Raw genomic sequence first — 26,389 nt, 5'->3', positions numbered from 1 at the left:
TCTCTCAAAAATAAATAAACATTAAAAAATTAAAAAATAAAATAAAATAAAATGGGTGATCCATTCTTGTTCTGGCCATGATAGAAACAAAATTACTACACATAAGTAAGATTAGTTACAATAGAGGACAATAACAGATTTTGATGTGATTTTTCCATTAGTTGAAGTCGCAAAATAAATATAGCTTAACTTACAAGCTTACTTTTAAAAAGTACACACAACATTGGAGTCCCTTAGCCTCCAACAAAGCCTTATTAGTGAACTAAGAGCCTTAGTCTTCAAAACGGAAACAAAATTTTTTCTAATCACACTTATTTTATTCAGAAAGGATAATGGCTTTTTTCTAATCTAGAGAGATTCATTTATTTATTTTTATTTAAAATTTTTTTTCTAGGTTTTACTTATTTAAGTACTCTCTACACTCAGTGTGGGGCTCAAACTCACGATCCCGAGGTCGAATCACATGCCCTTTCGACTGAACCAGCCAGGCACCCTGGAGAGATTTTTTTTAGTTTTTTTCCCCAATAGCTTTCAGTAATTTAAATTGTGCATGTGGCTCTGATGTTGTATCATAGAGGTTGGTTCTAAAGTGAGGGAAATCTTGCTTACTGTTGTGCTCTGGTATAAAGTTAATGCATGCATGAGAATCATTCATCTGCTGCCCAACGATTCAGAATCAGAAAATAGCATTCATTTTTACTTAATTTATACATGCAAAAAAAAAAAAAACACCAAAGCCCCAAATCATTTATTAAAAACACTTATTCTTACTTCTGGGTAAGTTTGAGGGCACATTATTCCACATATCAGAGTCACACAATTTGTGCAAAGTACAAAGGCGTTTTGACTAAAAGAATGGTTTCTTTATCCGTGCACATAATATGTAGTTCAAAATTAAACACGAAGCACATGAAGTTATTTTAACCATAAAAGAGAAGTGGAATTCCCCATTTTCGGGAGACAGGATACATTTCATTCTAGTTAGATATGTTTCTTTTAGGTAATAAAAATGGGCAGCATGAAATACATTTTAAGTCATAGCCAAGCCTCCTCTCCCCATAATTTTCTTTGCTATGTCCGGGATCCAAATTGTCTAACATGTTCTTTACTTCGCAACATGATGCGGCTTTTACCTTGAAGATTTATAATTTTCTCTTGAATTAGCTGAATGCTATCTTTCTGGACCCAAATGGTGGAGAAGAAGAGGAAGAGGAAGAAACTTCTCTTTCAATATTATGCTCATTTGATCCTATTGTTTCTTATGTTTACAAAAGTGTCCTTAACAAATTCAGCAATATTTTAGTATACAATGTAACAGCCCGCTGAACTATTTTTCACTTCAGCAGCATGGACTACTTTGAAGGGTTGCCATCCTTTAATTGGGTTTACTCTCAAAATGCCTTGTAGATAAAGAGACAACAATGTACTAACACCTTGTCTGATAAGATAACACACCTTTTCAGGGTTTAACCTGCTGTAATCAGGTTGTCCTCAGTCTCTGAAACTACCCTGTTAACGAACTACCAATGAGTCTGAATACCCAAACCCAGCAGACTCTTCCTTATGTGATACCGTTTTGGCATTTCATGCCATGGATTTGTACTTGCTAAGGACTCTTCTTTAATTCTGAGAAATCAGTTTCTTCTTGTTTTCTGCATCTCTCTTTCCACTCCATTTCCACTGCCGAAGCAGGACCCGCTTTACCAGCCCCTTAAGCAGGAATGTAGCCCAAGGACTCACGTCCCAGCTCCAGCCAGGTCCCTGTGGCATTTCTGGGTAACCTCTTCCAGGCTTAAAGCCTCACCTTTCAAATTCAGAGCAGCTGCCCATCCCTTCCTCCTGTGTGGACACCTACCTACCTCACTCCTTCTTGGGCATCTCTCGTCTCGATATACATGTTGGTCAGTGGCATCCTCTTCCTTGTTTCATCCATCCCTGCTTGAGCAATCTTTGCTTGCTTCTGGCCGTCTTATTTAAATTACGGGTAAAACTATCTAGCTATGAGCCCAAGCCAGATATGTGGGAGTAGTCCCCAACATATTCCTCTCCCTTGCTCTCTTTTAAGTCACCAACTTCCTCCAATGTCACATCTTTCATAGCCCTTTACTGTCACCATAATCATGCTGCCGTATGTTCGTGTAGGTCTTTAACCCAGCTGGCCTATTAAAATAGTCTTCTATGTGTCCAACTTCCCTTTAGTCTTATTCATCCCCCTCAAGCAAATCAATCCAGTCTCTTGTCTGCCTTTAGCTATTTTTTTTTTTTCCTAACAGGTGAACCTGACTTTGTTTTTCTATTTTACAGTAGTACTCCTGAGTTACTTATTAGATTGTGTTGCAAAATTCTGACCAGTGGTCTCTTAAATTTTGGCCTGGTGGTGAGCTCTTTTTTTTTTTTTTTTTTAATTGTTTTAGTTTTTTTTTTTTTTTTCATTTATTTGTTTATTTTGAGAAAGAGAGACAGAAAGTGTGTGTGTGTGCGTGTGTGTGAGCTGGTGAGGGGCAGAGAGGAAGAAAGAGAACCTCGAGCAGGCTGCAGAGTGTCAGCGCAGAGCCTGATGCAGGGCTCGATCCCATGAATGGTGAGATCATGACCGGAGCTGAAATCAAGATCAGACACTTAACGCTAACGGAGTGAGCCACCCAGATGCCCCTGGTGTTCCTTGAACGCAAGGACTGTGTTACATCCATTTGGTATCACAACTTAGTAAGTGATAAATGTTGTTGAATAATAAATCCAGTCCAATGTTTCAGGCAGCGGGACAAGACCCTTCTCTGAATACATTTTGTATGTGATCCAGAGTAACAGCATAAATCAGTGGGAGAAGAATTTTCTATGTGAAGAATTTAGCCCTTTGTAAACAGAGGGTAATTAGCTCCACCCAAATGAAGTGAGAAGCAGTTTCCGCGGACATCTAAAGCAGTAGCTTTAAGCCAGTTTACATTTACTTCTTGGACCAGAGAGAAAAATAATCCAGTAATTAGGTAAGGGGTTGAGACAAGAAATTTAAGGGCTGGAAAATGGTGTTTCTCTGAACTTTATGAGCAGTATTATTTACGACAAACTTTGGAATTAACCTTGTGTATACTTGTAATTTGCTACATGGAAACCACATTTGGGGTTGTGGCCCAGCATTGCAAGAGGTTTACACTCAGAACAGAGGTAGACATTTTGGATTCTAATGGTAAAAGCTTTATCCATGAAAAGAAAGACACAATTTATTTGATACTTTGGGAGCTTTAATATTCTTTCTCTTCATCACTGTCTGCTTTAATGAAATGCATGTCAAGGTTCACCTAATACATTCTGTTTTACTTGAGCTGTATTGTGCCCCTAGTTTCTGATGATCTCCTTCTATCAGATTTATATCAGCATTTCTCAAAGATATGTTTCCAGATACATGGGGGAAAATGGACAGAATTTCTCCATGGTCAAATAAATATGGGAAATATTATATGCCCTATTCCCTTCTGAGACAGTCTCCGTGGGTATTAGCAAGTTAACGACTGAGGGTGTGTGTATGTGTGTGTGTTTGTGTCCCGTGGACATCCTGTAGACCCGGCTGTCTGCAGAACATTCTCTGCCCATGTGAAACTGGCGTCTGCTCTGATCTCAACCATTTGTTCTGCTGATTTTTAGGGCAGATTTCCTATGAAAGCCTAGAGATTTCTACAACATTTATTGTCTGTGTTAAGTCTGATTTGTATTTCCTATTCAGTCCTGGGTCCTATTTCATTGTTTTTTTTTTTTACCTAGAGAACTCCACAATTTCTAGTCTAGAACCCCTGCTTAAGATCTAAACTTTTCCTTGCCCTAATAACCTAATATTGTCTGGATGAGAAGAGTACACAATCAGCGTGTGTGTATGTGTGTGTGTATTCATATATAACGGTAGATGTAGATGTAGATATTTGCTTCTATTCTTTTAATGTTTCCATAACTCTCAAATCCCTGAGTGTTTTATGTCTTGACCAAAGCGATGCTTGGATTCTCCAATTCATGCCTTCTTATTTCATCATTATTCTACTCCTACAGCAGATTGATTTCCAGAAATTGCAGAGGGCTTTGTTGGCAGAGTAACTTGCTCTACCTCAGTACTTTGTCGGTATCTCTCTTGGCCATTCAACTCAAGTGGTCCCTAGACCCTTACCCTCTGTTGGGCCACTGTACCATTCTCGATTCTTTTTGTTTTCATCTTTTTGTTGAGAGACCAAACCGAGAGCTTAGCTTTAATTAGTGTTCTAAGCATCTGGCTTTATATTATTCTTTTGTGTATATCAAAATAAAAACTTTGCTATGGAAGCTTTGCTTAAGAAGTCTGCATCCTGTTTATAGATCCCTTTACTGGTTCCCCTAACCCCCAGTGGGAGGAAGGGGGGGGTGGTGCTTTTTTTTTCTATCACGGAAGTGTTTGATTTTTTAAATAGTTATACATGTTGATTTTAAGCCACTTATGAGAATCAGATAAAGGCAGTGCTCCCCAGTTGTGATTTTCCAAGTGTTTTCATATCATTGGTGTATTTGTTTTTAGAAACACAGCATTGGAGTAATGAATATGCTGGTTTAGAGATAAAGAAACTGAGGTAGAAAAGTTAAATGTTTATCAAAATGAAGGGCATGTTCCCTTGTGAACAGTGGAAATGTCCACATCAGGTCAGGCTATTAATTTCATGGTTTAAAGGAATTTCCCAAACAGTCAGAGGGAGCCAAGTGGGTCAGGGCACGGAGCCTGAGGGTCAGAGAGACCAGAGGCTTAATTATGGCTCTATGTGAAGTGGAGCAGCTTAGTTAATCATTCGGAACCTGTTTTCTAGGCTGTAAATCGAGGTAGGGCTCAAAAGTATACATAGATGTGCATTTTGCTCAACTGTGGCTTGATGTTTAATTTCTCATAACTTTGTGAAGTTCTCTGCTGCATGGGGAAATAAGCCTGCACTCTTGCGTGGGGAACAGTTAGCCTTACATTGACGAGATAGGGGAGAGGATTAACAGCCGATAAGCCAGAAGAGGGACAGACTGTTCATTTTATTGAAACTCCTATGAAAACAGATGAAGTCATTCAAGATTAAAAAAAGAAAAGAAGGCTCGCTGCCTTTCAAAAGGAGCCGAGAATTGTCAAAACAGAGCGAAGTGCGAGATCATTCCAAATTAGTATTGAACTGGATGTGTTTAAATTAGATTCGTGCCAGCCTGCTGCCTAGCAACCACAGTATTTGTCCTTGCCACCCCGTGGGGAGCCACAGGGCATCTAGTGCAAGGGAGGACCACAAAGGCTGCTTCGCCCGATGCAGCAGCGGCGGTAAGGGAAACACGTGTTTCTCCAAAACGTCAAGGAATCCCTTTCAGTGCTGGCTTAATCTGGTTTCGAAAATACAGCCGATATTTCTCAAAGTGCGGGCCAATAACTGTATGCATCAGAGCCACCCGGACAAAACTGGGGCGGGATTGTCAGGGAGAAGACTGAGGGACGTGTTCCTTCCAGAGGGCAGCCTTAGTAAAGCATCCTCCGGGCACTTACTGTCAAGGTTAAGAGGCCAGAAGCCATTGCAGGGAGACAGCAAGGGTGGGGATATGCTGGCTCTGTCTCTTCCCACCTGTATGACGCCGAACACCTGCTTAATCTTTCCCTAAAAGTTGCCTCATCGTTACAAGGTTGCTGCTGCTGTAGCATCTGCTTATAATTACTGCAAGTAAAGAAAGGTCTTAGAAGTGTATCTGGCACGAAGAAAGTAGTCAATAAACGTTAGCTGCTATTCCCTACCGTGGTCAAGACTTTTGGCCAGCAGAATTCTCTGAGGTCATTTCTCAGTCTTAACCCAGCTTTCTGGTGATCCTTTCTTTTTATTTGCTGTCTCCAGGCTTGGGTATTCATGTTCTACCACCATCACGTGGTATTTGTAACTGGGATTTCTCTTCTTCCGACCCTATAAGTACAGGCTTCCCTTTATTTATATCCTTAAAACAAGCAAGCTATGGCAGTTTTCACAGCTAGTGATGCAGAAAAAATTCTCAGGTTAAAAAAAAGAAAAAGTTTCTTCCCAGGCTTCCTCTTCTTTCTTTTCTTTTCTTTTCTCTACTTTAGATCCATGCAGTTGAGAACAACATAACGAGTCATTTACGTTACCCAGATAAATGCTCTGTCCTGAGACGTGCAACACAAAAAGTACGACAGATACCTGGGATCTACGGTAAAAGACACTGTACTTGACTTCTCTTTGGAGCAGTTCTTAGGAGAAAGGAGAAGCTGCGGGTGGAAGTTAGAAATGGAGGAATAACCCCAGGCTGCAAGTAGTTGAAAGGTAGGCACAAAGTTAAGGGGAAGAAATTTCACCCCAGGGGAAATAACAAGACACAGTCAGAGTTTGTGGCCAACCTGTTCTGTTCTCCACCGAAGTTGACATTCTCAGAGAACTACAGAAATAAAGGGGGTCAACCTGGCCATTTGAAGTCGTGGTACAGAAGTTCAGGAGAGCAATGACAAAACTAAAGACATCTGAAACCCCCAGAATAGCTTTAGAAGTCTCCAGTGTTGTACTCATCTTCTTTTTAGGCTGCCTTTTCCTTGGAAAGTGGCTAAACCTGACACCTTGGCTGGATCCAGAGATTGGGGGTGGGGCTTCTGAATCATCCTGAAGTTTAGGACTTAAGCTCATGGGGCCCACCACGAAGGCATACCAGATAATAAAACAAGCAGGTGGGAAGAGGCAAGGGCATTAGCAGGCTGGCCACCAAATCCAAGGTCTCAAAGCCTCGGGGAGCAGACAACCCAGAGCAGAGGGCTAAGAATCCCTGATTCATGTGAGAGCAAGTTTTTCACAGCCTAAAACAGACTGCTGGAAACCTGGAAATAGACAAATCCCCAATGCACCCAGAAAGAGGTAAAAAGATCATGACATGAATAGTCCCTAAAATCGTGGAGATGTTTATAAATCCACAGTAGTTTTATTACAAGTGATTATGAATGGACTGTATCAGATGAACTTAACTGGCTTCTATGACAGGCAGACAAGCCCAGTGGTTGGACTCATAAAGTGAAATGCATAAGGGGTTTTGATCATTCCATATGACATTTTCATTATCAAAGTCAAATTATAATAATAAAAAAAGAATCTGATATGGTCTTTAAGGCGACTTGCAACTCTCAGAATAAGGTTGGATTTTAACGTTTGGAGACAATTTTACAAGAGACACTTGGGTGGCTTCCAATTCTGACAGCATTTGAAGATGTATTTCCAGTAATTTTTTCACAAAATATTTTTTCACCACAAAAATACCCTTGTAACACAGTATAGAACATATAAACTGAGAGCAAATTTCCTCTCTTCCCCTTACAATCCCAAACTTGTGACATAACCAATGTTATGAGTTTATTCTACATTTTTCATACTTTTGTAAGGCTTATATAAATAAGCCATATTTATGTATATACTTACAGGTTTTATACCTTCAAGATATCATAGTATATATTCTGCAACTTACTTTTTTCTCTTAACAACATATCATGGGCATCCAAGCTAATACATTTATTTATTTATTTATTTATTTATTTATTTATTTATTGTTTATTTGTTTTTGAGAGAGAGAGAGAGAGAGTGAGTGGGGGAGGGCCAGAGAGAGAGGGAGACACAGAATCCGAAGCAGGCTCCAAGGCTCCGAGCTGTCAGCACAGAGCCTGAGGCAGGGCTTGAACTAATGAACCACGAGATCAAACCTGAGCTGAAGTCCGATGCTTAACTGACTGGACCACCCAGGTGCCCCCAAATTACGTACATATAAATGTATTAGCTTGGGAGAACCTGGGTGACTCAGTCGGTTAAGCATCCGACTTCAGCTCAGGTCATGATCTCACGGTTCGTGGGTTCGAGCCCTGTGACAGGCTCTGTGCTGACAGCTCAGATCCTGGAGGCTGCTTCAGAGTCTGTGACTTCCTCTCTCTCTCTGCCCCTCCCTCACTAGCTCTCTCTTTCTCTCAAAAATAAAACATTAAAAAAAATTAAAAATAAAATAAATACATCTAATTTTTATTGGTTACATATTATTTTAAAATACAGATGTGCCAAAATTTATTCAACCCCACTCTTACCAACTGATATTACAATTTGGTCAGTGCAACAATACTTAACCCTGTAATTATACTTTTATGCTCTAGTGTTTTTTTAATAACACACATGTTACATATGTATATGCACTACTTAAAAGGTACATTAGAATTACATCTGGGGGCCTGGGTGGCTCAGTCAGTAAGCTTACTTGACTCTTGGTTTCGGCCCAGGTCATGATCTCATGGTTTGTGAGTTTGAGCCCCACGTGGGGCTCTGTGCTGGCAGTGACGAACTTATTTGAGATTCTCTCTCTCTCCTGTCTCTCTGCCCCTCCCTCACTCATGCTCTTTCTCTCTCCCAAAATAAATAAATAAACTTTACAAAAAAGAATTACAGAATTACATCTCAAAGGTTACAGATATGTGAGTATTATAAACACTGTATGATAATGTTTATTTCCCATATTCCCACTGTCACTAAGTATTACTCATCTTAAAATTTTTCTTCATTCAAGTATCATACATCATATTTGTTTTAATTTACATTTTCATGACTGTAAGTGAAGCTGGCAACTTTTTGTGCCCCTCTCTTTGAACTGTGTGCTCCTGTCTTTTGCTTATATTTTCTTGTGTTATTATCTTCGTATTACTTTGTAAGAGTTTGAAAATTAGGAATGTGTGCATGCGTCACAAAAGATATAAAGAGTTGCAAATAATTGCTCTGATTAAATGTTTTCTTTTGACTTTATTTATGGTACCATTAATCATATGGAAATGCAAATTTTTTATTTGCTTAAATCTGTTTCCCCTAAATTTCCACTTAAAATGTTTTCCTGTAGTTTTAATACTTTTGTTTTTAAAATTTAGATAGTTTTTATCCACTTGGAGTTAATTTTTACGTTAACGTGACCTGGAGTCCTAACTTTATTCTCATCCAGAATGAATAACCAAGTGGTATTCATGAAATTGTCTAACCTGAGAGATATTTGAGAATTTGAAGTGCCATAATTTGTCAGTTGGTATGCAACCGTATTTACTTGGATATATTTCTAGATACCCTATTTCATTTCACGGATTTATTTTTTTATTCCAGAATGGAATAAAATGGAAAAAGGTGGAGAGCGTCACAATGTTTTTAAGCTAGCATTTTCTTTAATACCAAAGTGAGGGAAGAGAACTAGAGATAATCTCACTCATGAATATAAAAGCAAAAACATGAAATAAAATACTCGCAATGTGAATGGAGTATTAAGGTAATAATACAATTTGAATAAGAAAGTTTACACCCGAAATACAAATATGGATCCTGTGGATCACAGAGCTAAATTCAAGGGGTAAGAGAGCATCAGAGATACTAAAGGCCTATCCCTAAAACCAAAAGTAAGACAGGATGGAGGCCTCTGGGGGGCTCAGAGGTTAAGTCTATGACTCTTGATGTCAGTTCAAGTCATGATCTCACCGTTGTGAGATCGAGCCCTGCTTTGGGCTCTGCGCTGACCACGGAGCCTGCTTAAGATTCCCCTTCTCCCTCTTCCTCTGCACCTGCACCGAATGCATTCTCTCTCTCTCTCTCAAAAAAAAAAAAAAAAAGAAAAAAAGAAAAAAAGAAAAAAGATAGGATGCCCAACATGAGCATTATTATTCAATCCCTGGTTTCAGGGATATCAGATAATAAAATGAGGCAAGAATTAACAAAAAACGTATACAGTTATTAGGAACTAGGACGATCTTAATTGTTTGCAGATGATATGACTACACACTTAAACGTCAAATAAGAATGATAAATGGTGTCTTTCTATGTGCAAAAAAATAAAATAAAGGAAAAACGAATGAAAACAAAAATTAACATTACAAAGAACTATTAGGATAAGGAAGATTAGTGAGGTAGCCATATATATTCAAAAGCCACAGTTTTTCATTTTTTTTAATTTTTTTACATTGATATATTTTTGAGAAACAGAGTGAGACAAAGCGCGAGCGAGGGAGGGGCAGAGAGAGAAGGAGACACAGAATCTGAAGCAGGCTCCAGGCTCTGAGCAACAGGTCAGCACAGAGCCTGACGAGGGGCTCGAACCCACAAACTGTGAGATCATGACCTGAGCCGAAGTCCCATGCTCACCCGACTGAGCCACCCAGGTGCCCCAACAGTTTTTTTATTTTATTTTTTTTTAACATCAGCAATGTAAAGCAAAAAAAGGAACTGGATTTAACAAATTCTCACATTTTCAACAAAGCTATAAAGTTCTTGGAAATAAATTTAACAACAAGCTGAAGATTTTTACCCAAAAGTGCAATATTTTATGGAAGAACATTCAAGAAGAATTGGTTGAATATTCCTAGTGAGGAATTCAGGATCATAAATGTTTCAAATCCTACCTAAGTTAACACATATTTACATATTTACTGAAGAATGTTATTAGACCTTGTCTCAGTGATTCTGATTTTCTGGTGTAGAAAATGATTTGCCAACTCTTTTTTAAACTGTGATGTCCTACCAGATATTGACTTCCTCTAAGGGGGTGCCTGGGTGGCTCAGTCGGTTAAGTGTCCGACTCTGGCCCAGGTCATGATCTCACGGTTCGTGGGTTCAAGCCCTGCGTCGGGCTCTGTGCTGACAGCTCAGAGCCTGGAGCCTGCTTAAGATTCTGTGTCTCCCTCTCTCTCTGCCCCTCCCTAGCTCATGCTCGCACTCTCTCTCTCTGTCAAAAATAAATAAACTTAAGAAAAAAAAAAAGACTTCCTCTAAGGTGACTGTAAAAAAAATATTATGGTACTGATGTCACATATATTATTTTTATCAGTCAATGTGAAAATAGCATACTCAGATATCCTGATGTTATCTGAACCTGCACTTTTTCCTTTTTTCTTTTAACTCCTTAGAAGGTAGTGTAATTTAATGTAAACTTTGGGAAATAAATATGGAATTGGAAAAAAACTCATAAATAAATCTATGGCAAAGGATTTGGACTGAATAGTATAACATAAAATGTGCATGATTAATACAGATTGATATAATATGTATGCTAATAAAGCTAGCTTATATTCGTACACATATGTTTGAGAGCTGAGAAAAGGTTTTGTTATTAAACTAAATCCTAATTGGGGATACACCGTTTTCTCTCAGGATTCTGTTTGGCCTGTGCTGAATTTTCTCATTGCATTTTCTGTAAAGAAGGACTAACTTCATTTATTCATTCAACAAATATCTTTTAAGTAGCTGCCCTAAAGCATCCCTTAGTCTGCTCAGAAGAAGGAGCAAGGTTGTAGGCCTCTCTTATATCATCAGAATGCAAACAAATGCTATACCAAAAGGTTTTTATCATAGCCACAGGGTTTTACCATTAACTATTTCCATAGTCAGTACTTGAAAAAAAAAAAATGTATCTCTTAACATAGAAACTCTGTTATCCAAAATTCTCACATACAGTGGCCTTTCCCACGAGTCAGTCTAGGTAAGCAAAATAAAATTATCCTCTGTTAAGAACACACAAATATTTCTCAATGTGACGATTTTAAGGGAAGTAAAAACAAAAGAAAAAAAAAGCCCCAAACTTGAAGAGTCACCACACAATGAAACATAATTAACAGGAGAATGGAAAGAATCTAGACATGATGAGGGCTGAAAAGGAACAGCTCATCATTGCATCTGGAATTCTATACTGAAAAGGAGAGGAAGACAATAATAAAAGGGAGCTGTGTGGAGCCCCCCCCCTCCCCAGGAGAAAACAGAGTTTATAAGGTAAAGGATGGGAATCATTGCATTTACCTCTTTCACCAGCAAATTTTCTGCTTTGTGTTCTGCGTCTTCGGGTACCGTTGAGTACAGTGTGCGGATATCCCAAGACACGGTGGCCGTCTGGGGAGAACAATGAAAAGAAATGAAGCTCTCCAACCTGGAAGCACTGAGTAGACCACCCTACCGAAAACCCAATAGAAAACTGCTTTAGATCTTAGCATCGGAGAGTAAAAGAAGACAGAGAAATTTACATCTCTAGGAGACAGAAGCCAAACCTCCCTGAGATTGCCTCTGCCAGCATCCTTACAAGTACTGGTTTATCACAGAGGCTCATCGCGTAAAGCTCTTTCACTTCCCTGCAGGGAACAAAAGTTGGGGCATCTATATATTTTGCCTAGCTTATTTCTATTGTATCTTTTGTTGTTGTGAATCCCGAGACACAGTTGAAGTGAAAGAGAAACCTTACAAAAGCATCAGTATTTTAATCCTATTGTAAATAGTTTCTCGAGATTCCACAAGGTAAATTTAACCTTTTTTAGAAGCTCTGAGTGTGTGTGTGTGTGTGTGTGTGTGTGTGTGTGTGTGTGTGTAGCCACCATTTTAGGGGTGAGAAGAAAGAAAGGATGTTCAGTAAACCTGGATCTTGAGGAAAAAGACTCATGTTCTTGGTGTCTTTATTTTTGTTAAAATAAACAAAATGTTTTCAACTTCAATGCTCAACAAACGACTTTGCAGTAAACGAACAGACATAAAAAGTAATAAGATGTCCAAAACAGGATTTCATAGATTGTTTCCTCTTTACACGACATATAGTCCTCAGCTCCATCAAGCTGGGGGAAGTATGAGACACCCTAAAAACGGTGACTTTCCATCACCAGCCACCAGCTTTCTTTAGTCTGCACTCCGTGGCTTTCCAGAAGCGTTGGGGTGACCAGTCTGTTCACATCCATGGCACCAAACAGCTGGGGTCTTTCCTTTTGTATATCCCCAAATCCACAAATGATTCATCAGAGTTTCTAAAGCACAACCTAAAGTTCCTTTGAATTGTTCTAGATGAAGGGCATTTTCCCTAGACTCATTAATGAAACAGATGAGATTCCCAACACCCCTCCTTAGTTTTGGAGAAGACGGGTAGGAAAGGGGTCCAGGGAATGGGGTCCTCCGAGAGCACGGCTTCTGTGACAAGCTCTACCACCAAGGGCAGCATCATACCTGTTCTTCTAGTCCCAGACTCGTATTTTCTTCAAACCCTCCTTTTTCTTCGCTCTTAATATAAGCTCCATGAGGGCAAGAGCTTTGATCTCTTTTGTTCACTGCTCTAACCTCAGTGTCCAGTGGGGCATTTAAATACTTGTTTGTCGAATGTGTTGAGTGTGTGTGAATCAGGATGTGTGGGTTCTGTGCATATGTGTGTGCGTGTCTGCGTGAGCATGTGTGATTAGGTGTAGTGCACGAGCGTGTCTGTGCGTGTGCATGAGGATGATGGATGATGGTGTGCTGTGTTTGAGTGTGCATACGTTGTGTCAGTGCGCGTGTGGTGTGTGTGTGCGGCATGTGACCACATGCATGTCTGTGCACAGGTATGCTGTGTGAGTGTGTGTGTGGGTGCCTTCATGTGCATAGTTTGGACGCTGCGAAAGAGGAAGAGTGTCATGTGAGCCCAACAAAATCAGAGGATAAAAAATAATGAGGAAACAAAGTTCTAGTACATCCTAGGACAAAATTCAATGCTCATCCTAAAATGCAGTGTAGACAGAGCTCTCCTGATCCATGCATCTGCCCCAGGATGTCACTGCAGTTGTGTGAACAGGGTGTAGAAGTTCTCTGAGGCCATGGCTACCAATCAAGCCAACTGCAGATACACCCACGTGAAGTACGATAGGGCCGATTTAGGACTTAGTATTATTTAGATTTTACATTTTTGATTCCTTTTGGGTTCCCTCTTTCAAGTTGCTTCTTATATGTTGTGCACTCTGTTAGAAGGTAAACAGTACATAAACTCTATTGGAAGTCTGGAGTAAAAGATTAAAATCCATACCTAAATTGAGTTTTCCAGATCATTGCGGGATTTCAATTATCTGGGTGTAACTTGTTTCCTGTTTGGGTAGATAATTCTCAGATACACAGTGTCACCGGCTTGGTGTTTACAGGGAACATTATATATTATAATCTACTGGCAAGATCAGGAATTTTTTTCTCTAATTAAAAAAATTTTATATTTCAGTCATTATTTTAGAATACATTTTTTATACAAAAAAGCAAAATATTATTTCTTTTTCTCATTATCCCATGCAGTCTCTTATTGGTTTCTTGTTTTTTAAAAAAGTAGTAACAGCTGCTCTAAAATATTCCAAGTCTGATGGAAAGCAGAGTAACACGGCTCAAATGTAAATTTCTTAGGAAGTTATTTATACCCAGTGCCCCACTAAGATCACTGCTTTCTGGTATAATACAGTCAGGATACTGAACTGGCTTAAGAAATTTTTTGTTTTCTTTAATGGTCAATTTCTGGATATGGACTCAGGATTCAAGTAATAATGGTCACATAGCTACTTGTAGTAAAAATAGAGCCCCAATACATAATACATACGTAATGTATGAGATTGGAAATTCACTCAAGTTGGGATTTATAAAAACTTTATAATCATGTGTATAATCACGTGTACAATGGCTATGAGTGATTCCTGATGACCTCCAGTTATGAAATCATGTTCTTTGGTTTTTTTTAACGTTTATTTATTTTTGAGAGAGAAAGACACAGAGTGCGAGTGGGGGAGGGTCAGAGAGAGAGAGGGAGACACAGAATCCAAAACAGGCTCCAGGCTCTGAGCTATCAGCACAGAGCCCGACGCGGGGCTCGAACCCACAAACGGTGAGATCAGATCTGAGCCGAAGTCGGAGGCTTAACCGACTGAGCCATCCGGGCACCCCTCATGTTGATTCTTAATAAGACAACTGGGGCTGAATCACCCTCACGTAACCATGTGTTAAATCTAAAACGTTATTTTACAACTTGCATGGACTTACTGTACATCTAACCCCTTGCACAGAATACACAAGGTATAAGAAAAGAAATGCACATGTAATGAACACCTGTGACATGCTATTGATCTCAGCTATATTTTGTTGTGATACTGGAACATGTGGCTGAAAAAGCAGAGAGCCTCCATAAAGTTTCAGCTTTCAGAACTGTGGCACTTCTACTGATGTCTTATTTCCTTAATGCGTCTCCACTGAAGCAAAAATAAATTCATCAAATAAAAAGCGAAGTATGCAGTCATATTTGTTAAGGGGATTAATATGGTTACAAAGAATTTCTTTTCTGAGAATTAGATGCTTTCAGACCACTACAAATTGCCTTGGCCACAGCAGACTTCCTGTTCTCTTTTCTAAACCTTCTGCTTGACAATTAGTAGAGCTCAGTTGCATGAAACGGATCTGAGACAGCACTGGAACTGAGCCGCAGTCCTCTTTTGGTGGTAGAGTTTTATAAGGGGCCTACTGTCCAGAGATTAGGCATTTGGAAACATGAACTGTCATTTTATTTATGAAACGAGGCATGCAGGCTTGTGTTTATAATTTCAGGTCCATGCTATTCAGACATCTTCGACGACAGCCCTGTCACTTTCTGGTTCCTTCCACTCTTTAGTGGGTAGTCTCTGTGGCTTTGTCACAGCCACCATTCTGCTGGCTAAAATGACCACAGAAGACTTCATTCTAAGCACATCACGGCCATTTCGCAATTGGCCAAAAGCCACGGGTCAAAGTCTAAAAAAAAAAAAAATGAGGCTGCTTTTCCTATCCTGGGCCTGAGCAAAGCTTCCTGACAGTACTATAGATCCCAGCTGCTCAAAAAAGAGAGCAAAAATGATGCTGTTTATAGTAATTAATCAGTCTGAGCTTGAGAATTCGACAAGTCTTACAATAAAGTCTATTAACAAACATTTCCCAATACCTTCCAAGCTAAGCATGTGTTTAAAAATGATCTTCACCTAAATTTCTCAGATTAAGACACTGATACGGCCTTATATTCTAGTAGACACTTATCCTACATTAGTTGCTTGAAAAACATTTTGTACCACTTTCAGAAGAGTGTTGTCATGATTTTGTTTTATTTTTTTTTAAGTACATGAGAATATCACTTTAATACCTTTGTTGTGCTCCCCTACCAATAATTCCCTCTTCGATCATTCATTTATTTTACTTTTAAAAAAACATTTTTATGTTTATTTATTTTTGAGAGAGAGAAAGAGAGAGAGCACAAGTGGGGGGAGGGCAGAGAGAGAGAGACACAGAATGCGGAGCAGGCTCCAGGCTCCGAGCTGTCAGCACAGAGCCCGACGCGCGGCTCGAACTCACGAACCATGACATCATGGCCTGAGCTGAAGTTGAAGGCTTAACCAATTGAGCTACCCGGGCGTCCCTCATTCATTTATTTTTTAATATGAGTTAAGGTGATGCACAACAGACATTAGTTTCAGGCGTACAACATAGAGGCTGGACAAGTCTATACATTAGGCTATGCTCACCTTAGTTACCGTCTGTCACCATACTACACTATTACAACACCACCGATCATATTCCCTATGCTGTGTCTTTATTCCCATTACTTATTCCCTGTGCTTTAGGGGGGAAGGTCCTTCTTGTTTTGCTGCAGTTAAAGTGTATGGGAAACGCACAAAAAGTGAGCAGCTCCCCATCGCTGGACAGTTGCTACCATCCAGGCAAGTCAAGCGTTGAGACTTTACCTATCACAGTATTTAAGAATATAAGTAGGGAAGTGCCTGGTCGCCCAGTCGGTTGAGCGTCCGACTTCAGCTCAGGTCACGATCTCATGGTTGGTGGGTGTGAGCCCCGCGTCGGGCTCTGTGCTGACAGCTCAGAGCCTGGAGCCTGCTTTGGATTCTATGTCTCCCTCTCATTCTGCCCCTCCCCACCTCATGCTCTCTTTCTCACTCTCCCTCTCCCTCTCTCACCCTCCCTCTCACTCTCCCTCTCTCAAAAAGTAAATAAACATTGAAAAGTAAAAAAAAAAAAAAAAAAAAAGAATAGAAGTAGGGAAGTTTGGAGACCTGGTTCTAGGTTTTTTTTTTTTTTTTTTTTTTACCCTTGGATTAGCTAACCACTGAGCAAGTCACTTCCCTTCTTTTTCCGTGATTTATTTTCCAGGCTCCACAACGTGTCTTGCCTCCTCTCTGGAGGAAGTTAGGACGAAACATTTTACATATGCAAGAATGTGAGCACTCACAGAACACCGTGCTCCAACAACATACTTATCGCACCAGGACCTCCCCTTGGCAAGGACTCAGAGGCTGTGGTCTGAGTTCTCTTTCCAAGGAGGCACAGGGAAGAAGCCTGCTTGGTGTGAGGCCTGCACACATGGCCCCGTGACAAGCAATGGCCTAAGACACAAGCCAACCCGCCACACATCATTAATATGCCTGCTCACATTCCTTCTTCTGCTGCAGACATATTCCTGCACTAGCCTTATTATGCGGTCTCTTCCTCCTCTCCCCTTCCCTTCCCTTCCCTTCCCTTCCTTTCCCTTCCCTTCCCTTCCTTCCCCTCCCCTCCCCTCCCCTCCCCTCCCCTCTCCTTTACTTTCCTCACTCTTTCTTAACCTCAGGCTTAGTATAGGTGCCAGCTCTTTCTGAAAATCTTCTCTAATTTATCCAGTGCACATTTTCTCGTCTCTGAACTATAAAATTTACTGTCTGTATCATATATGAAGTCCACAGCTCAACTGTAGAATATTTTAGACCCAAAAGCTCTGCTGGTGATTAATTCAGCCAATATATATGTATATATTGCTGGTCTGTAAGCAAGCCACGTCAAATCTGCTTTGGGAATAAAATAAAACAATATATGAAATATTTTCCCATGTTTTGTATTGTTTTTTAATTTGTTCCTTTTATTTAAAACATTGTTTCTGAGTTTATTTATTTTGGGAGAGAGAAAGCACAAGCAGGGGAGGGACAGAGAGAGAGGGAGAAAGAGAGAGTCCCGAGCAGGCTCTGCATTGCCAGCACTGAGTCTGATGCAGGGCTGGAACTCACGAGTGTTGTTGGGATATAATTGACATGCCATAAGGTTCACCCTTTTACATGTTTATTTACTCTGAAAGAGAGAGAAGGGGCAGAAGGAGAGGGAGAAAGAGAATCCCAAGTGCCTCCACGTTCGGCATGGAGCCCTTTGTGGGGCTCTATTTCACAACTGTGAGATTACAACCAGAGCCGAAATCAAGACTCAGATGCTTAACTGACTGAGCCACCCAGGTGCCCTAAATTCACCCTTTTAAAGTGTAGAGTTCAGTGGTTTTCTATATATTTACAGGGCTGTGCGACCATCATCATTATTTGATTTTAGAATATTTTCATTACCCCCAAAAGAAACCCCATATTTACTAGCAATTACTTCCTCTTCGTCTTTCTCCTGAGCCCTTGGCAGCTATTAACTTTCTGTCTCTCTGGATTCGCCTATTCTGGACATTTCATGCAATTGGAATCGTACCATATGTGCTCTTTTGTATTCGGCTTCTTTGACTTAGCATAATGGCTTCAAGTTTCGTCCATGTTAGAGTATGAACCAGTCTTTAATTTTTTTTTAATGGCTGAGTAATACTCCATTGTGTGGATATACCACACCATATTTATTCATTCATCAGTTGATGGACATATATATGCATTGTTTCCCCCTTGTGGTCTTATAAATAATGGTGCTATGAATATTCATGTATAAGTCTTTCCGTGTACTTTATGTGTATATGTTCCTAGTTGATCAAGCCCAGAGAAGTCCTCACATATTCTTACTGAACCATTCTAGAATTCTTCACTACCATACCACTTTTCTAATGTCACCCATTGTGGGATTCAAGGAGTTAAAACTTCCCCGAAGCGTGCACCTTATTTTTCTAAGAAGCAGCTGGCCAAAAGCATGCTGGGTAGACAGAAATGCTAACAGCAAGTCAAAGTGCTCATGTTTGATTTCTGTCCTCACAGTTGCTCTGCATCCTTGAACAAGAGCCTTTTGCAAATCTCAGCCTCATTAGCTTATAAACGGGAGGAATATTAGAATTTAGAAATAACCTAGTTCAACAAAGACTATTACTTAGCTTTTAAATGGCAATTACAGTGTTCTGGTATGAATGCTGTGAGCCATTTAAAGCCTGCTTTTCAGGCTCAGAAGCCAAGGATTAAAAAGGAGATTGAGAGTCCTATAAAACGTTAAGCTGGGTCTCAGTAAGAGAAACAAGAAGAAGAAGAAGAAGGAAAAAAAACACAACACAGGACCTTTCTGCTTTTCAGTTTAAAAGATTTGAAGGCCCTTCTACTTCCTGTCACCAATATGACCCATGTGGTTTGAGTACGGAAGTCCCCACACACAGTTGCTTTTTATAGTTAAAAACATACTGTGAAAAGGACAAGCCATTGGTATGTTAAGAACTCACAATTCACTGGGTCATGACAGTAAGCCAACGAGCCCTGCGGGTGGCACTGGGGAGCCCTGAGACACTAATTCCGAACGAGTGAGATGAAGAGGAGATTTGAGGGGATCATGTAACTCTCTCGGCCCGCTGTCTCACGTGCGCAACATAGACCTCCGACTTTGAAAATGGCACTGCCCGGGGTCAAAGGCGTAACCTCCCAAGCGTCAGCAAGGCTTCTTGTTCGTATCTGCACCCTTGATATATGCAGCTTACTTCCCAGAAGGCGGGCCATGAAGCCGGGTTGACATAGAGCAGTTTGTCCAGCATGGGCGGTATTGAAGCCCGGGTGTGATCGCACAGCCTTCCACGGCGGGCTACTTTTCAGACCTCTGAATTTTCTCATGGAAGGTTTTCTACAGCCAGAAGTGATTCCACTGCAGCCTGTCTGTATCTGTTACTCAGCAAGATACTCATTTCTGGCTTTCTCATTTTTTGTTCTCCTATTTTTTTTTTTTTTGTTTAATCGGTCTCCCCTCACACTGAATCACTCCACGGTATGATTCACTGTGCCCTTGAAACTGTTCGTTAGCTCCTGTGTTCCTTCCTTCCTCCCCTTGCCTGTGTCACGAAGCCACAATTTGGTGACTAAGTGCCTCGCTTTTTGGTCTCGAGTTTCTATCACGACGTGCTTCCAAAAGAAAGGGGAGAAAAGCAAGAGTAGCCAATCCAGTGAGTGAAGGAGCTCATGTTTTTGCAATGAATGCGTTAACACATGCATCTAGACTGCTTATTCTTAGTGATTCATTAGGATGCAAAAAGTTCTGAAGATCACACTGAACACACTGCCTGCTCCCAGAACCCACGCACTTGACGTGCCCAGATACAGCAAAATGCCTCTACCACAGCCCCTTCACCAGGAAGAAGATGATTTTGGTTCAAGGTTCAGTAATCTTCACCGAACGCCCACGAGCCCGACACTGTTGGGTACTTGAAACACAGGTACATACTGATTTCTCCCATGCCTAGGAACAGAAAGCAAGTACGTGAAGGGCGACACGGAGGAAATTAGGCTGTGTTGATGGTGGCTATGTGGCAGGCACTGTATCAGACAGAATGAGCCCCTGCAGGAGGGGACCATGACCTTAGGGCTGTTTCCTTACGGGGATATATTGTCTTGTGTCGAAGAGGAAAGTGATCATACGAAGAGGAAAGTGATCATACTAATGATCACTTTCCTCATCATCAAGCAAAGCCAACTGCTTCAACCTCTTTCTTCTCAAATTTCGTCTCGCAATGGACTTCTGGTTCCCACAGGTATTCAAAGGATTCCAGTTATGTTTGAAAATAATAACCTACAGGTTTCTGAATGATAATTCATGAAATAAATATTCGTTTTCCACCTGCTTTGTGCCAAGGGCTACTTTAGTTGCTGGAAGTCTCCCAGTGATCAAAAAAGACATCCCTGTCCTGCTAGAGGGTACGCCCTAATGGCGAGGAACAATTGACAGAGGAGAGAAAAAAGCAAACTGAAGTCTTTCCAGATGGTGATAAGTGCTATAAAGACAAGCAATCAGAGGTGCCTGGGTGGCTCAGTTCGTCAAGGGTCTGACTTCGGCTCGGGTCATGATCTCACGGTTCGTTGAGTTCGAGCCCCATGGTGGGCTCTGTGCTAACAGCTCATAGCTTGGAGCCTGCTTGGATTTTGTGTCTCCCTCTCTCTCTCTGCCTCTGCCCCTCCCTCTACCTGTACCCTGTCTCTCCCTCAAAAATAAGATAAAAAATTAAAAAAAAAAAAAGGCAAGTAATAAGGATGATGTGACAGAGTGACACAGCATGGTTGGGATCATGGATGGTTCTTTGGAGAGGCAGCATCCGAACCGAAGTGAATGAAAAACAGGGACAGGTTGTGCCAAGAGCAGACTTGCCCTGACAGGGGGGATGAGCTTGGCAAGTTCAAGGAGCAGAGAAAATGCTAGGTTTCCACGCAGTGACCAAGAGAAACAGGACGAGGAGATTAGGGCACAGGGGTCATCAGGCACCAGGTGACGGGGACAGTGGTGAGAAGCTGGTTTGGACTCTGAAGGCTGTGGGAAACCACTGGAAAGTTCGAACCAGGGCTGTGGTATTCACTGTCTGATTTGTATTTCCAAAGCTTCCTTTAAATGAGTGCATAGGAGGAAGCAGGAAGACTGGTTAAAGGCCACTTTTGGGCATCGAGGCAAAAAAAGGATGTGATGGTGGGGGCCAGCAACTGAATAGGGAGAAAAACTGCAGGAATCCTGCCTTGGTGAAAAACAATCTCCTTTAAGGTGCATCAAGTAGCCGTTGAAGCCCCTGTTTCTTGAAATTTCTTCACCCTAAGAAGCCAGCATTCTTCATCAACTTTACGTTTCATCCATATTAGGGCGCACACTCCTTAACTAGACGGATTTGGCTTTTCTTGTCAGCCTCGCTTGTCTGGGAAGTGCTGTTCTATATTCAGCGCCTCGTGGGTGCTGAATAAATATTGATTAAACAAACCAAGTAATGAATCAGGTCTGCTGCAAGTGCGGGCGCTTGGTAAGGTGGAAAGACAGAAGCGCGCTGGATTCTCCTGGCCTTAGGGCACAGCTGGGCTCAGGGCATTTGGAGCGGGGGGCGGTGGGAAGTTGGGAGCCACCCCACTCCTTCCAGTCTGTCATGCCCGGGGGTGGGGGTGGTCACTCTATTGCCCCGTCCCACTGGGTGAGCGGAGAACGGTCCACGCTCATCCCGGAGAATCCTTACTCATCGCTCAAGGATGAGCCTGGAAAATGGTCCTCCGGCTGGGGGCACGGGGGCTTCCTGTTGGCGGGCAACACCCCTGAAATGTGACATGAGCTGTGGATGCAGTGGACGGGGGCAGAGGGCACTGAGAGAAGGGTCTCACTCTACAGAGGGGGAGGTGAGAAACCTCCCAAATGCACACAGTTCTGCTTGTTATGGCAGGGCCGCCCCAACTTTTTCTGTAAAGGGCCAGATAATACATCTTTCAGGGCCCTCTACCTCTGCTGCAATCCTGCCGAGCGTCACAAACGCAGCCACTGACAGTGGGTAAAAGAAGGGGGCAGCACCGTGCTGTTCAAATACAACTTCATTTACAGGTACCAAAACCTGAATTTCATAGCATTTTCATGGGTTACAAAATATTCTTCTTTTTTTCCTTCAATGATTTAGCCAGTTCTGTGTAGGAAAAAAAAGGTAGGGTAAAAAAACAACATAAAAATCATTCTTTGTTCATGGTGGGCCAGACAAAAACAGGCGGCAGGCCATCCATGAGTCATGGCTTGTCAACCCCGACTCTGTAGAGGAGAAAAGAGGGAAGACAATCTATCTGAATTTTGTTCAAAAACTGACAATTGAGGGGCACCTGGGTGGCTCAGGCGGTTGAGCATCTGACTTCGGCTCAGGTCATGATCTCGCGGTTTGTGAGTTCGAGGCCCGCATCGGACCCTGTGCTGACAGCTCAGAGCCTGGAGCCTCCTTCGGATTCTATGCCTCCCTCTCTCTCTGCCCCTCCTCCACTCTCTCTCTCTCTCAAAAATAAATAAACATTAAAGAAATTCAAAAACTGACAGTTTTACATGGTAATAATATTCAAAACTCCTTTTGTCAGGTGCTTGATACAAATGACGATTTAACTGTATGATATGACATCTCCTGATCCTACAGACGAGGTGGCATCCAATATCTTTTGAGCACCTGCTAATTAAGAGCTATTGTCTCCCAGCTGGTCCCCCAGCTTCCTCTTCACCCTGTTATTTGTTGTCCACACAGAGGCTGGGTGAGCTTCCAATAATATACACCAAGTCAGTTTTTCTCCTTCTTTTTATTTATTTATTTTTAAAGGTTAATTTATTTTTTAATGTTTATCTTTGAGAGAGAGAGAGAGAGAGACAGAGAACAGGGAAGGAGCAGAGAGAGAAGGAGGCAGAAAATCTGAAGCAGACCCCAGGCTCTGAGCTGTCAGCACAGAGCCCCACGCGGGGCTCGAACCCACAAACCGCGAGATCATGCCCTGAGCCGAAGTCGGATGCATAACCGACTGAGCCACCCAGAAGACCCAGTTTTTCTCCTTCTTGAAACAGACCCATGGCCTGCCACTTGCCACTTGCATTTGGAACAAGACGCAAATGCCTTATCTCGTCCTGGCCTGACCTGGTCTCTGACCACTCTGTCCACAGCTGTCCAGGGCCTTTCTAGCAGCTTCCTTCAGCCTGAGATGCTCCTTTCCTCCTCTGGTTTTAGTGGGGTTGGTCTTCCTTGGGGATTCAGAACTCAGTTCAAATGTCACTGTTTTTTCTATGACATGGCCCTGTCTCATTTTCTTCATAGAACTGGTCTTCAATCTCAATTATCTTGTTAGTTAAACTGTTTACTCATTTCTGCCTGATTCATCTGACCGAAAGGTAATCCCCACTAAAACCAGGCAATTTCTGTCCAATCGCTGCTGCTTCGCCATTCTGGCATTAATGCTTAACAGTCAGTATTATATACTATTATTACATATTATATATTACATATTTGGTGAATGAATAAAGGAAGGAAATGGTCTGAGGGGTGAGAGAATGTTACGTTTAGGATTGTGCTGGTATTTTACTATGAAGGTGCCCGTGATGACAGCGTTAGGGATTGGGTGGGGGAGGAAGAGTACGAACTTTAGATGAGCAAAGCCCAGATTTTGGAAAGGCCCTTGGGAAATGTTAAGGTGTTTGCCCTTTGTTTTGAAGGCAATGGGGGTGGCCACAGAAAGCTTTTAAGCAAGCATAGGATGAAAGAATTCAGTGTATTTACTAGAACATTCACCTCTGGGAAAATAAAGAAGTATGTAAGCTATCATGTGCTTGGTTTACACCATTAAGGATGGCAAAGGTCCTAGAGTAGTAATCAGCCGATCTTTAACTTAAACAAGAGTGGAAAGATGCCAAGAAATGAATTCAAATTCAGTGCAAATGTCACAACCCATCCTCTACTCCCTCCTTGAGCTGGGGACATGTGAGGTGGCTTTTGCCATCTTTCTGAAAGCCAGAGCTAGAATGCAAAGGTCTCCAAGTTTCAAGGATTTTCCTGTTGACAGAAAGAGTCTTCATAAAAGTTTACCTTCAGTATGAAAGACAGTGAGGGTGTGAAATTAAAAACAAAAAACAAAAAACAAAAAACACAACATGGCTCAGCTTGGTGATTGCAGTTCAAGCCGCGGTGGCCTGGTCCAACCACGGAAGTGACATTTCTCTGCCCGAGATAAGGCTCTCATAAAGTATGTCAAACAGTAAATCAGGAGCCCTTTAAAAATTGGAAAAAGCAAATCAAAAGAGTTTCTTGTTTCCTATCTACCAATCTGTCTCCTTTCTTCCATCCCTCTTTGTACTTGGAACAGAAAATTGTTAACTTCCTTTCTTACAAATCCATGGAGGAAGGTGGAAATAATTGACCTTTAGAAACCAGAAGCCAGATCTGCCCCAAAGTTAAGAGAGGGGACAGAAGTGTGAGGCTGGCTGAGGCAGGGTGAGCATGAGACCCAAGCCACTCAACACAAGTTTCCATGGACAGTGGCTACTTCACAAGATGACCCTGAAGCTGCCTTTTCATCGGCTTCAAGATGTTCATTTGTGATGTCTCCGGCTACCTTTCTTCTAGGAAGAAGGTTACCATCTGCCCGCTGAGATCTCTGCTTACACAGATATTTACTAACAATTTAAAAATGTTTAAGAGGACCACAGATAGAGTGCCAAAGACACACGGGTGCTCATCAGCTGTCATTTTACTGTGCTTGTGTCTGACTCCTAGGGGGACTGCCTTTTTATTCATTCTCTCTCCCACCTTCAGGAGCATTCCATGTGCCGGTGGGCATTGTCCTCAGATCCTAAATCTTTCCATGAACATGGCTGCCTACCTTTCTCTGCACACAAGCCTCAACATTTCCTTACAAAAGGACAGCCAAGGTGAAGGGTGATTTTTAAGAACTGCAAGTTTTGTGCCGAGAAGATTCCTACCTCTGCCATTGGTTGGTTTCAGTTGCTCGGAAGCTTTCGGTCAGAAAGGGGGGAAGGAGGAAGTGCTCTCTGAGGCCAGGTAAGGTAGCAGCTAGAAACCCAGACATTGGCAGGGATACCAGTACCGCCTGGAACCAGGCAGCATTCTGTGCATCTCCTGTCTCAAAAGGCCACCGTGGTACCACCTCTCTCATCGATGTGGCTTCCCACTGCAGTGACTGTGATGTAGGATAGCCACAGGAAGAAGTGCTCTGCACCTTGAATCTATAAGGGAGGACAGTGACCCAGCTTGGGACGGTCTTCGATCATTCTGTGGGCCCCTCCCCGAACTTAGATGCCTTGAAAAGATAATGCTTACTGAAAAGTCGTCACTGGGGAAGAACAGGAGATCTCGAAGGGGATCATTCCGATAGGTCTTTTCAAGTTCTTCAATGACGGTTTCATAATCCAAAGGCTCGAGAAGTCTGGGCTTTTCCTGCTGTGGAAAAGGAAAATAGGGTATTAACCACGGACACACATAATCTTGCTTGTTCTCAGTGCCCGGTTGGATTTCAGTTCTTAGTATTACCAAGGTTTTGACATCATGCAGTCCTTCCAATGGAGTCACAGGGACCCCAAGCATTTAGGGCAAAGCCACATGACTATCATTTCCAGATCTGAAATAATATGAGAAGACCCTGAAATACTTGACGTCTTGCTCAGTAACTCAAGCTGTTCACACGGAGCCCCCAAAGCTCACTGGAGTCAGCCAAACACATCCACTGAATTATGTAAATTTTCTCTTTGTCTATTTGAAGAAAGGTCCTCTGCCTACTTGCTACAGTATTATGATCATCATCTGTTTTGCTGAATTAGATCTTTCCTTGTGAGGTTTACCTGGCTCTATTTTAAAATGTTGGCTCCCTATTAGCAAGCAAAGTATCATGGGCTGTCTTCGTTGTTACTGCGGCCTGGATCCTGTGTCAGGATTAATTGCTTGGCTCGGAGCCTCTTTGCCACAACAGAGAGAAGCTGGGTGATTCTCTAACAGAACTGAGCGACACAACTATTAAGGGCGTAGTGTGGTGAAAGTGGAGAAGAGTCTGAAAAAACAGCCAGATAATCGCACTACATTAAAATCCTGAAACCGGGAGGAAAGACACCTCCTTCAAAGAAACTGCTTATTCCACCAAGTG

At 41.7% G+C, this 26,389-nt stretch overlaps 1 protein-coding gene across 10 annotated transcripts in view; it reads right to left on the bottom strand.

The window, feature by feature from the left end:
- The window catches only part of DOCK10 (dedicator of cytokinesis 10), a 266,202-nt gene that overhangs the window by 128,672 nt on the left and 111,141 nt on the right, over positions 1 to 26,389 (bottom strand). For 7 of the 10 annotated variants that reach the window (XM_053904300.1, XM_019445767.2, XM_053904311.1 and 4 more), the window contains exons 2-3: positions 25,573 to 25,692; positions 11,808 to 11,897 (exon numbers count right to left, since the gene is read on the bottom strand). In XM_053904300.1, the coding sequence (XP_053760275.1) occupies positions 11,808 to 11,897; positions 25,573 to 25,692 (210 nt within the window). Of the gene's footprint in view, positions 1 to 11,807; positions 11,898 to 25,572; positions 25,694 to 26,389 lie in introns of all 10 variants that reach the window. The other 3 variants (XM_053904301.1, XM_053904298.1, XM_053904308.1) reach the window with 2 other exon arrangements.

Source organism: Panthera pardus, unplaced genomic scaffold (assembly GCF_024362965.1).
Source record: "Panthera pardus isolate Hobbes unplaced genomic scaffold, ASM2436296v1 HiC_scaffold_10, whole genome shotgun sequence".
NCBI lineage: Eukaryota > Metazoa > Chordata > Mammalia > Carnivora > Felidae > Panthera > Panthera pardus.
The sequence above is the reverse complement of the archived record's forward strand: the minus strand, read 5'-3'. Positions and strand labels throughout refer to the sequence as shown.